This window comes from Pituophis catenifer, unplaced genomic scaffold, assembly GCF_029215685.1.
Source record: "Pituophis catenifer annectens isolate HBS135680 unplaced genomic scaffold, rPitCat1.0.hap2 SCAF_1, whole genome shotgun sequence".
NCBI lineage: Eukaryota > Metazoa > Chordata > Lepidosauria > Squamata > Colubridae > Pituophis > Pituophis catenifer.
Genome location: NW_027256881.1, coordinates 27,056,022 through 27,068,251, shown reverse-complemented (window position 1 = coordinate 27,068,251; position 12,230 = coordinate 27,056,022). Strand labels below are relative to the sequence as shown.

Here is a 12,230-nt window from a genome sequence, read left to right as displayed (position 1 = left end):
CCTGTATTTACATCACAAGCAGAACTTCCTAAAACAAGTAAATTATTAGTAGCTGCATAACTTTTTAATCCATGTAATTATACCAAGTTTCCTCTGTTACTAATAATTTAGTAATTATTAGTAATGATTTAGTAATTATTAGTAATTGCGAGAGGGATCTTGGAATGCTAGTGGACAGTCACTCAAATATGAGCCACTAGCATGCTGCAGCTGCCAAAAAAGCTAATGCAGTCCTAGTCAGATAGAATCAAGATTCATGTGAAGTGTTAATATCATTTTATAATGCCTTGGTAAGATTACATTTAAAATATTGCATCCAGTTTTGGTCGCCATGATATAAAAAATATGTTGAGAATCTAGAAAAAGTGCAGAAAAGAGCAACAAAGGTGATTAGGGGACTGGAGGCTAAAACTTAAAGAATAGTTGCTGGAATTGGGTATGTCTAGTTTAATAAAAAAGTAGGATTAGGGGTGATATAATAGCAGTGTTCAAATATATCAGGGGGTGCCACAAAGAAGAGGAAGTCAAGCTATTCTCCAAAGCATCTGAGGACATGATAAGAAGCAATGGATGGAAACTAATGACAGAGAAGCAATCTAGAACTAAGGAGAAATTTCCTGACAGAGCAATTAAATCAGTGGAACAACTTGCCTCCAGAAGTTGTAAATGCTCCAAAACTGGACGTTTTTAAGAGACTGAACAACCATTTATCTGAAATGGTACAGGGTTTCCTGCCTGAGCAGGAGGTTGGACAAGAAGACCTTCAAGGTTCCTTTCATGTTGTTCTGTTATTATTTTCTTAAGTGCCTCTGAATGTTGCTATTTTTTATGTCAGATTTATGCCTTTTTTAAAGGCATAGATACAGGTAGTTCTCATCTTGTGCCCACAATTAAGCACATCTCCATTGCTAAGCAAGACATTGTTGTTTTGCCCTTATGACCTTTCTTGCTAAAGTTAAGTCAATCCCTACCGTTGTTAGTATCGTTGTTAAGTGAATCTGGCTTTCCCATTGACTTTGCTTATATGTCGTCACAAAAGGTGACCCTGGGATACTGCAACATCATAAACACATGCTAGTTGCAAAACATCCAAATGTTGATCACATGACCATGGGGATGTTGCAATGGTTGTGTGAAAAAGTCACTTTTTTCAGTGTTGTAACTTCAAATGATCACCAAGTGAATGATTGCAAGTCAACAAGAGCCTTGGTGGAGCAGCAGACTAAAGTGCTGTTAAATAGCACCAGCTGCCTGCAATTACTGCAAGTTCAAATCTCACCAGGCTCAAGGTTGACTCAGCCTTCCATCCTTTCGAGGTAGGTAAAAAACCCGGATTGTGGGGGCAATAAGCTGACTTTGTATAAAAAAGAACACTGCTTAGGGGCCCCCGAAAGCCCTAAGCAGGTAAAACTCACCAGGCTCAAGGTTGACTCAGCCTTCCATCCTTTCTAAGGTAGGTAAAATGAGGACCCAGATTATGGGGGCAATAAGATGACTTTGTATAAATATACAAAAGTATGAAGGCTATTGCTTAACATATTGTAAACTGCCCTGAGTCTCCGGAGAAGGGCGGCATATCAATCAAATTAAATATATATATATATACACAAAAGTATGAAGGCTATTGCTTAACGCATTGTAAGCTGCCCTAAGTCTCCGGAGAAGGGCGGCATATAAATCGAACCAACCAATCAATCAATCAATCAATCAATCAATCAAGACTACCTGCACCAGATATTTCTTTTTCTATAAAAGAGCAGCACTTTGTCAAGCAACTGCAATTGATACTCACAAATAGATAAAAACAACACAGAACTATGTATTTAGAATTTTATTCAAATAGTACGAATAACTTTCAATGGAGTGGCAGAGAAAGAGAGAAAACTATTTTTTATTTTATTCTTAATCTGGATACAAATATTCCTTCTTGTTAAAAGAAACTCTGCAATTCAGAACTGATAAAATGTATGAATGCTAAATAAATGAATAAATTAATGAATAACCTTTCATTTGTGAACACTAAATCACATTAAAGTCATTGGACATACAGAGTAATAATACAAAGGTTTGGTTATAATGTATTCCATAAGGGAAACACAATCTTTAAATATCTTGATAAAATAGTAACTAAAACTCACAGACCAAATCTTTGCCCAAATATGGGAATTTTGATTTTAATATCCCGATCTCACCAGAATAGCCACAGTCGTCTTCCAGCATTTTATAATAAATCAAACTGAACAAAAAAAAAAAAAAAACTTGCTTATGAATTATTTATTACAGAAAAAAAAGACAGTTATATAATTAACTCAGCACATTTGTATTAAATAAAGAAAATACTTGAGACTGTTTTTCAATATCAAAGTGATCTCTGTTTGAAAATTATTTTTAAATTCTTAACATTGTAAACTTATTTGATTAGGTTTTGCTTAGCAGACCCATTGGGCCAAAAGTGTAATCTGAACAACTATGACCAAAAGTCCAAATCCTCTTTCAGAGTTAGAATTACAAGCGAAATTCTAAATGTAGGCAATATGTCTACTGCAGAGTAAGCGCTTGAGGCGTGCACAGAAATGTAACAAACAATGAAATACATCTTCTGAGAATTCAAGGGGTAATAAGGCATGAAAGTTGACTGGGTAGCTTTGGGCCAGTCACTCTGTCTCAGCTTAGTTTAACTCACCTCACATTGGTTGTTGTTGTGAGGAAAACAGGAGGAGGAAGGAGTATTAGGTAGGTCCACCATTTTGAGTAACTTATAAAAATAATAAAAGTGGGATAAAAAACAGATCTAAAATCTGAAGAACCTATAAAAGACAACCATGTGTCATGCAGTACCCTTCACATGAAGATGTAGACCAGGAGTAGGCCACTGAGTAGACTAAAATGTTCGTGTATTCCACTCCATTTTGTCCAAAGCATGCCTTCAGAAAGCCCACAACAGTGGTACAAAAACAATCCCCTATTCTTATCAGAGTGACCCTGAATCTGGATATTTGGAACAGTACCAACTTTTTCTGTTCAGGAAAGCTGCCAAACTAAGACTCTTTTTGGAAAGTCTTTGAGGACTGACAATGTGGCAGTCCCCTTCCTGCAATTGTGAACATTATTACCAGTACTACTTTCCTTGGTGTCAGTGGTGATTGTTATTAGGTTTTGTTATTTCCTTTTAATTATGGCTATTTTTGTATTATCTGTAAGGTTTTCAGAGCTTTTTGAAATTGTGGGGCATGTAATTCACAATATATAAATAAATTAAATATGCTTATATCTTGTCAAAGGAAACATTGCTGGTCTAGGGCTGTTCAATTGGAAACTGATTCAGGGTTACTAAAAAATGACCACTAACTTGAGGGACCCCACAAGTATTTCAGAAAAATTCCAAAGCCTTAGGAATGTTTAGAACAAAGGAGTACCTGAAGAGGAAATATCTGGATTCACATTTAATTCCCCTGTGCTCTAAAAGGAGTTTATATTCTTGCCTAATTCAGGGCCAAGGTTTCTATGGACTGGTCCTACTTTTACATACAGTACAGAATAAAAAATACCCAAGGTTGACCAAACAGCATTTGTCTATAAATTAGTCTGGGCTATGGAATGTTGAAGATATCAATATAAAACAAAGGCAAACAGAGAAGGGGGAAAAATCACTTTCATAGGCAACTGAACACATTTATAGTAGGTTGGGGAAAGAATTACACTGTATTTTTAAATCTTATATTTTCAGTGATGCCAAAATACCTAAAAACACAGACGCGTATCCCAAAATACCATAATTTATAAATAGGAAACAAACGACAGATTCACATATTTAATCTGATTTTTTAATATAATCTAGTTTGAATTTCCATAACATTATTCAGATCATAGATCTGAAATGATCAAAGCACAATTTTCCATCTGCCCAGCTTGCAGCTGTCGTTACTGCAAGTATCCCTCAGGTTTTTCCTGTCATTTGCTTCCTAGTGCTGCAGACTTGGGGATATTTGCAACAATTCAGAAGTCTATTCTCTTAGAAACTATAGCACCCTGATACTAATTTCACTCCGTGAAACTATAGGGGGGCTCTAGTGGACAAAGAGAGCTTGCAAATAATAAAAATATAAGATCTAATATTTAATCCTTCCAGGGAACTGTATAGTTGTGTTCAGTTTTCTATGAATGTGGGAACAGGAAGTTCAGGAGAATTTGCACTTAAAGGTGGAACAAACTGTTAGAAAATCAACAGAGTTGAGAATATGTTTCCCTTTTGTGAAGTCCTCCTTAATGCTCCTCTCCTTCCCATGTCATCCACATTTTATAGCCCAGGAAATTCAAGGTGAGACATAATTTAGTTTTAGATGTAGTTTTTAAGGCTGTGCACACTTCAAATTGAATTGGAAAAGATGATTTGATCCTTAAAAAGGCTCAGCACCTCTCTGCTCACTCATTATACTAGCCCATTTTTTTAGCCTTCTACAGAAGCATTTTTGGTCAGGCTTGAATAGAATCCTAAAAAAAAGAAGCTTTAATGAATAGCAAAAGGATGATACGTTCATGTGAGTTCCAAAGTACTTCTTCCAAATCCTTACTGAAGCATGTATAGCCCCATAAAAGAACAAAACAACAAAAAGAGTATATTCTAAATAAATATTTAGAATTGGGAGAGTAATTGCAGCTAATGAACAAGTATTTCCTGAAGGTCCCTATAGATAGACAGCTTTCAGAAGTGTATACAAACTTTTTCTCAGTATATGCATGTATGTGTATATATGTATGTGTGTATATCGTTAGCAAATATACTGTATATGCATGTATATTTCTTTAGCAAAAAGAAAAGCAAACTGAGAAATCAATAATCATGTTCAAATAGCAGGCTCTTCAAATTTTAGTAGATGAAGTTCTCTGAGACATCTGGTGGCTGCATCATATAAAGACTTAGCTGACTTGAGCAACTCTGGAAACGGAACGGACAGAGCTAAGGAAGTTGAACATGGTGGTCACCAGGTCTGGAAGATCATAATCATGTTTCCATCCCCAATCTTGGCGGGCATTGTTGTCATCAAAAACCATTGGCCAACTGTCAGCTTCAACAAAAATAAAGAAAAACATATATATTAAATCAAAGGCAAAGGGCTTTGAAAGTCCATCCCAAGAATTTCCCACTTTTCCCACTTAGGAAGTTTAGAAAGCAGCAATTTTCAAACCAGAGAAAAGAGTTGGAAGAATGGGGATGCCAAAACTCTCTTCTAATACACAGTGCAGAAAAAGCAGCTCATATGATACTTCACAGATTTCTTTCTCACTAGAGATAAAATATATTCTTTAAGGTACTACATGCACATTTAAGAGCTTTTATTCATTACAATCCCATTTGAAAGTCATCGCCTTATCAGTTTAAAATTCAGTTTAAGGTTTCAATGCACACTTTGTCACAGATATTGAGTTTATATTTTATATGGATTCCTGAAAATGTATAAAAGGACAATCCTTAAAACAAAAGATAAAAGCTGAATTGTTGGAGCTTGGGACTCATTTTTTTAAATAAATGTGAGGTCCATCTACAGTATATAGCTGGTGCAATTAAGCAGCTTAAAGCCTTTGCTAGGCCTAACAATGAAATTCCAATCTTGTACACTTCATCAAAAAATAAAAAATAAATCTGTCAACCAGTTTGAAAGAACAAAATTGTCCCAGCCCATTGTCATATATAGCTTCATACAGCATTGTGAAAGGCTAAAGCCAGGTACTAACCAATGGCTTGTCTAACAGGATCTACATTGTAGGCAACTTCAAGTTCTGGAATATGCTTCTGGACCTCTTGAATCAGCTCCTCAGGTGAAAAACTCATGGCATTGATGTTGTAAGTCCTCATGCTCAACTGCTCAGCAGGTGCTTCCATGATCTCCAAAGAAGCTCTAAGACAGTCATCGATATACATCATTGGCAAGCGGGTGTCTGGTTTAAGATTACATTGGAATTTTCCAGTCTTGAGAGCATCATGGAAAATTTGGACTGCGTAATCTGGTAAAAAAAGAAAAGATGGCAGCATGCCTGGTTCAGGTGATATAACCCAATACAGTTGAAACTCCAGTTACATATAAAAAAGCAGATTATCAATATGTGGCAACAAAAGGTAAAATGAAAGGATGCTTAGAAGAGTAAATTAATATGAAACTCACAGAAAGTTTAACAGGAACTGTAATAATTAAAATAGAGGTGAATGTTTCAGTGTACCTTTTATAGCCCAGGGCCAAACTACATTTATTTATTTACATTATTCATGTAGCTAAAAGTCTATAGAGATTCTCAGTCATCCAAGTCATGGTTGTCCCAAAGGTGCTTTTTCAAGAGGAAATTGGACTTCCTCAGGTTTTTTTTGAAGACATTTCATTTCTCATCCAAGAAGCTTCTTCAGCTCTGACTGAAGAGGTGGGGAATGGAAGGATTTCAGTGAAGAGACACAGGGCACAGAAAACATCATGCAGAAAGCACAGCTCCACAACTCAGTCCTTTCTGCAGTTCCAAGAAGGCCCACATCCATTACCCAAAAAGGGCAAATGGTTGTGGAGCCTTCTTGTAACTGCAGAAAGGACGGCGTTGTGGAGCTGTGCTTTCTGCAGGATGTTTTCTGCCCTGTGTCCCTTCACTGAAATCCTTCCATTCCCCACCTCTTCAGTCAGAGCTGAAGAAGCTTCTTGGATGAGAAGTGAAACATCTTCAAAGAAAAACAAGAAAGTCCAGCTGCCTCTTGAAAAAGCACCTTTGGGATTATTCATGTAGATTTAAAAGAAAAATGCATAAATGTATGTTAAAGAAGAACTGTCATTTAGACTCTGGTCTAGAATAGATTCCTTACCAAAATCTGAGCAACCTGGTAAATTCTACTAACAAGTTTTCATTTCCAGGAGTTCAGAAATGAAGAATAAAAGGTAGCCATCAGGTAGAGAGAGAAAAAGGGCAGGGCAAACTAAAAAAGATAATTGGGAAGCACCCAGTAGCTTTTCCTCAGTCTATGTTTTTTGCTTCCATCCCCCTCTAGTTTCTCTGACTGCCTCAGAGAGCTACGGAGCTCTTAGCAAGAGAATGGCTCTTGCATGAAAAATACACAAGTCGCGAGCATAAGCAGAACCTCTTTTCTTGTGGTTTTGCCTTCATATTTTATTGGCTAAATTACTTGCCAGCAATATAAAACTAAGAGATTGGACTGCATCAGCTTCCTTACCAGTTGTTCCTCCACCAGGCTGAGAATCTGCTGAGATAATGCCAGGATACCTTAGACACCGGAAATCAAGCCCATATCTGTAATGATAGTACTAACACACACACGCACACACAAAATTAAAAGGGGAAAAGAAAAAGAAATGAGATGCACCATTAATTGTGATTCATGCCAAGACAGATCTAGTTACTTGTAGCAAATCGAAGCTTTATGTTCTATATTGGTAAGAATGATTGTTATTATAAAATAGTATGTTTCTAGAGACAACATTCACTGTAAATAATAACGCAGCTTGTATTAAAATCTGACATGACGTGACTCTCTAGTACCCAAAATCACCAGAATAACTTTTTCTGCACTGATATTAATTTCTTTGGAGGCATTTGTGGTCATATACCATATTTTTTGGAGTATAAGATGCACTTCCCCCCCCCAAAAGAGGGTAGAAATGTTGGTGCATCTTATACATTGAATACAGCCATTTTTGGCCTCCCGAAACCCTGCCCCACGTACCCCATTTTTGCCAAATACAGGCCTGTTCTTTGCAAAAATGGGGCACGCAGAGAGTTTGGGAGGCCTGCAGAGTGCTGCTGTGGAGGGCAAAAACGTGATGCATGGGGGGTTTGGGAAGCCAAAAACAGGCCCGTTTTACGTATTTTCCTACAGTAATGCTGAAGCATATTATACCTGTGTTTATGTGTGCTGAAAATTTAATTCAGTTATTTAAGATGGCAAAAAAATTTCAAGTACCTGAAATGGATTTAGCTACCAACCTGTCTTTGGTCTACTGTAACAGAAGACTCATAGTTTGAAACTTCAGTAGGCTATCATTGACATATATTTGCCAAACATTTATGGATTATATCCAGATGTAAGAAACCTATCTTATATAGTATGCTGGCTTCTTAGTCACTTGAATCTGGACACAATCCAATGGTCAAGAATCTTGGAAAAACAAATTGTTCTTCAGTATTTATCAGCTTTGCTCAACAGATTACGTATGGTTTTGACATTGTAGTTACTAAAAGCATACTGCTTAGAAAGCCTACTAATTTTCAAGCGTGTGTTGCTATTTGATTTCTCTTGTAACTGAAACATAACTGCAAAGGCTACAATTAGGAGAGTGTCAGTGCAAAAGCAATATAACAAGCTATAATAAATATTTAATATGTGTTTAATTCATAGTACTCGGCTAATATTTCAACTGTATAGGAAAACCCAAAAACCAGTTATAAGAATAAAAAGGAAAGGAAAATTCAGCTATAGGCTTTTATAACATTTCCTATTTATATACCTTTATGTGAAAGAACAAGGCATTCTTATAACAAAATGCTTATCCTTACCTCTCCCATAAGTTCAGCATGAACCTTGGAAACGCCATAGATTGTCCTTGGCCTTTGGATGCAGAGATCAGGGGTTGGATTTCTAGGGGAAGTTGGTCCAAAGGCTCCAATTGTGCTAGGAACAAAGAGTCGCAAACCATGCTCGGCAGCTATATCAAGAATGTTGTGCAGCCCTAGGAATAGCAAATAAGGGTTTTAAAGCCCAAACCAGAAAGGAAAAAAAAGAAATACAAAGACTTCTATAGTGTGGTAGGTATTCCTAAACAAACAACTGTAAATATGTTAAGACATACCAGTAATATTCACAGATCTTGCCAAAGGGACATTAGCTTCTCCAACTGCACTGAGCAAAGCACTGTAATGAAATAGCCAAGTAATCCTGTTGTTCACCACTATCTCACGAAGATTCTTGTAATCCAAAATATCAGAGTAGATGAAAGGACCTAAGTGTAAAAAGGAGGTTTAAAATAATCCATGCTGTGCCGAAGATGTCAATAGCTTGTAAATATAGTCAATGACATTTTCAGTTAAAGAAGGAATTTGATGAATACATTACAATTTCAAGAATTTCTAATCCCATGTTTTTTATGAATACTGCATTTGCAATGCAGTAGCATCTATAGATATGTACTGAAAGATATGTAAGTGCATGATGTGTGTGTCCATATACTATGGGTCACCCATACAAAGTCACTAAAAATGAACACATTTGAGTTGTAGGAGGACTTTGATATATTTGGAATGAATTTCATTTTATCTAGGACAAATGTTGTTTGAAGACCTATGAATTTCTGTCTTACCCAAGATCATAACAAGGCAGTTAGCATATACAATAAGAACAAGACTCTTTGAAAAAGCTATGCATTGAGACAGTGTGAGAATGAGTTTAGAACACAGATTTTACCTAATAAAAAAAAATATGCTTGTTTCCAAAAACAGTTTTTAGTTTAATTCTTTGCTTCTTGGAGGGTAATACTATGACAGACCACTTATACTGTCTTTAAACAGAATTTCAGACATATATTTTAAAAAGCTGCACAGCACATCATTTTGTAGAGCATATAGCCCTTGGGGCAGAGAACTCATTTCAATGAGTATAGCAAAGGAGGCATCATGACCTGGGCAGAAACCATGTTGGTTGCCCAAAATTGAGGTTGACACAGCAATTGAAACACTGCTTTAAATATGTATTTCCTGCATGGACTGTCACAACATTTTCTTTTACATATTCTCTGTCATATTTAAAACTCAGGCAATGAGTGGCAATAAACAAATTAACTTAGGTCAAATTAAATAATTTTCTTTGACATACACACTAATCTCCCATAAATTTCTGCAAGGTTTCTGAAGAACTGAAAGAACCCAGTGACAAAAGCAATATTACAATGATTCAATTGTGTCTCTTCAGGCTCTAATGCCTCTAAGCTATAAGAGTACTCTATCATATTGATTCTCTTCTGCACAAAGCCAATTAAACAATGCACATAACATTTTATTTGCTGTTCTCATTTCTTATGGCTGGATTATCACAAACATATCTTTCATTGTGGGCAACCTCACAGCCTGAAAGAGGGAGAAGAACTGGAGAGAAATTTATAAGCTTGAGTCTTACACTTCAAGGGTAATTGTAAGGATTAATATCCAAAAACCCAAGGTTTAACTAAAAGAAAATGTCCTTGTAGAAAAAACTTTTAAGTCCTAGAAAATAATCACTAAATATTTCTCTCCGTTTAATATGGTACTTACCACTATAGAAGACACTATTGGGGGGCTTTCTAATATCTGACAAAATCACGTTGTTCTTTCCAAAGCGTTTTCTGGAAAGACACAATAATTAATGTTTCATTCTCATTTTAAACACAGCTTTTAGAGCAAAACTTACTCTGGCATTTGAGATGCACTTTTTAATCCATATTTTCTGCACTCCATAATACTGATGTTTCCAACCACCACACTATCTCTCTCCAAAATAAGCATAACCAACTAGAAACAGATTCACTTACTATTTTTTATACTAACCTATTGTATTATTTTCTTTTTCCACCACATCTCCCCCCGCCCCCCAAAATAGGGTCAAGATAATATATTAGAAAAGCAATGGCTAATCTATAGCTGCATATCATGGATGCAAGAAAAAATTAAAATACAGGAAGGTATATAACCTTAAAAAAAGATAACATTGTTAACAGAAGCAACAAAGGTTATTATCTTACCGTAGCAGTTTAGCAAGTCCTACTCCAAGCTGGCCTAGTCCTCCTGAAATGCAAGAGTATAATATATGTAAATTATAGTTGGAAATATTTTTTTTTTAAAAAAATCATTTATAAGGACTATCCAAGCGCAGGAGATGTTGATGTTCCTAGAAAAGTTCACAGAAAAGTTTAATTGACTGGTTAAACCGTGGTACTTTTACCGATGTAAATTATTGAAAATGGCTGAATTGAATTACCTTTTTATGCATAAGATGCCTCTCAAGGTCATCTGTCTATACTATGTTCTTTAGTTCTATAGATATATACCCATCATATATTAGCTTGGCTGATGGAAACTGAAGTTCAAAATATTTGAAGGACATCAGAATGGGGAAATAAGATGTATGATTCCAGTAAATAGAACCCAGAATACGTCAAGTGTACTGAAATAGTTATGGAAAGGCATCTTGAAGGAGATTATTTTGAACCTGTATGAAAGCCTTGCTACAGGGCTGTAAATTGTGAGTGATAAGAGTAGTAACCACCTGATAAAAAACAAGCACCTTTATCTTCTAGGTCTCTGGCTCTTGGGGAAAATGATCTGCCATGCAGATGGGAACTAGATTCTTTTTTTCCTAAAGCCCTACTGTTATCTAGAATTGCTTCTGGAGAGCAAATCTATTATTCTTTGATGATGGAATTGCTATAGCCTGGATTAAGAAGAATTAAATCATTTTCTAACAAAGTTTGGGCTCCAACTTATTTAAGTGCCACACAAAACTTGTGTTTAAATTAAGGTGACCAGATTTTAACATTGGTAAAGAGGGACATTGTGGGCGTGGCTTATTTTGTGGGCGTGGCTAGCTGGTCATGTGACTGGGTGGGCGTGGCTAGCTGGTCATGTGACCGGGTGGCCATGGCTATGTCTATAGGGTAAGGTGAACAGATTTTAACATTGGTAAGAAGGACACCATTGTGGGCGTGGCTTATTGTGTGGGTGTGGCTTGGAGGCCATGTGACTGGGTGGGCGTGGCTACCTGGTCATGTGACCGGGTGGCCATGGCTATGTGTATAGGGACTACTCAGAGGGCTGAAAAGTCATTTCTGACAGGTCCTCACACTTTTGACTGGTCCTCACACTTATGACCATCCTCACATTTATGCCCGTGCAGCATTCTTAACAACCATGTCACTCATTTCACAACTGCTTCTCTTCAACAAGGTGACAAGATAGGGCAAAAATGTAAAATGTGAGGACAGTCGTAAGTTCGAGGACTGGTCAAAAGTGTGAGGACCAGTCAAAAATAACTTTTTCAGCCCTCTGAGTAGTCCATATGCACAAAAGGACTAACCAGAGGGCTGAAAAAAGTCATTTCTGACAGGTCCTCGCACTTTTGACTGGTCCTCACACTTATGACCATCCTCACATTTATGCCCGTGCAGCATTCTTAACAACCATGTCACTCATTTCACAACTGCTTCTCTTCAACATGG

General features: G+C 36.6%; 1 protein-coding gene across 1 annotated transcript in view; it reads right to left on the bottom strand.

The window, feature by feature from the left end:
- Positions 1-1,873: 1,873 nt before the first annotated feature.
- LOC139308593 (L-threonine 3-dehydrogenase, mitochondrial-like) overlaps positions 1,874-12,230 on the bottom strand; it is a 31,149-nt gene continuing 20,792 nt past the window's right edge. Inside the window, exons 3-9 of the mRNA XM_070932214.1 lie at positions 10,758-10,800; positions 10,291-10,361; positions 8,838-8,987; positions 8,545-8,717; positions 7,205-7,295; positions 5,734-6,003; positions 1,874-5,066 (exon numbers count right to left, since the gene is read on the bottom strand). Coding sequence (XP_070788315.1) covers positions 4,918-5,066; positions 5,734-6,003; positions 7,205-7,295; positions 8,545-8,717; positions 8,838-8,987; positions 10,291-10,361; positions 10,758-10,800 — 947 coding nt within the window. The 3' untranslated portion in view covers positions 1,874-4,917. The remainder of the gene's footprint in view (positions 5,067-5,733; positions 6,004-7,204; positions 7,296-8,544; positions 8,718-8,837; positions 8,988-10,290; positions 10,362-10,757; positions 10,801-12,230) is intronic.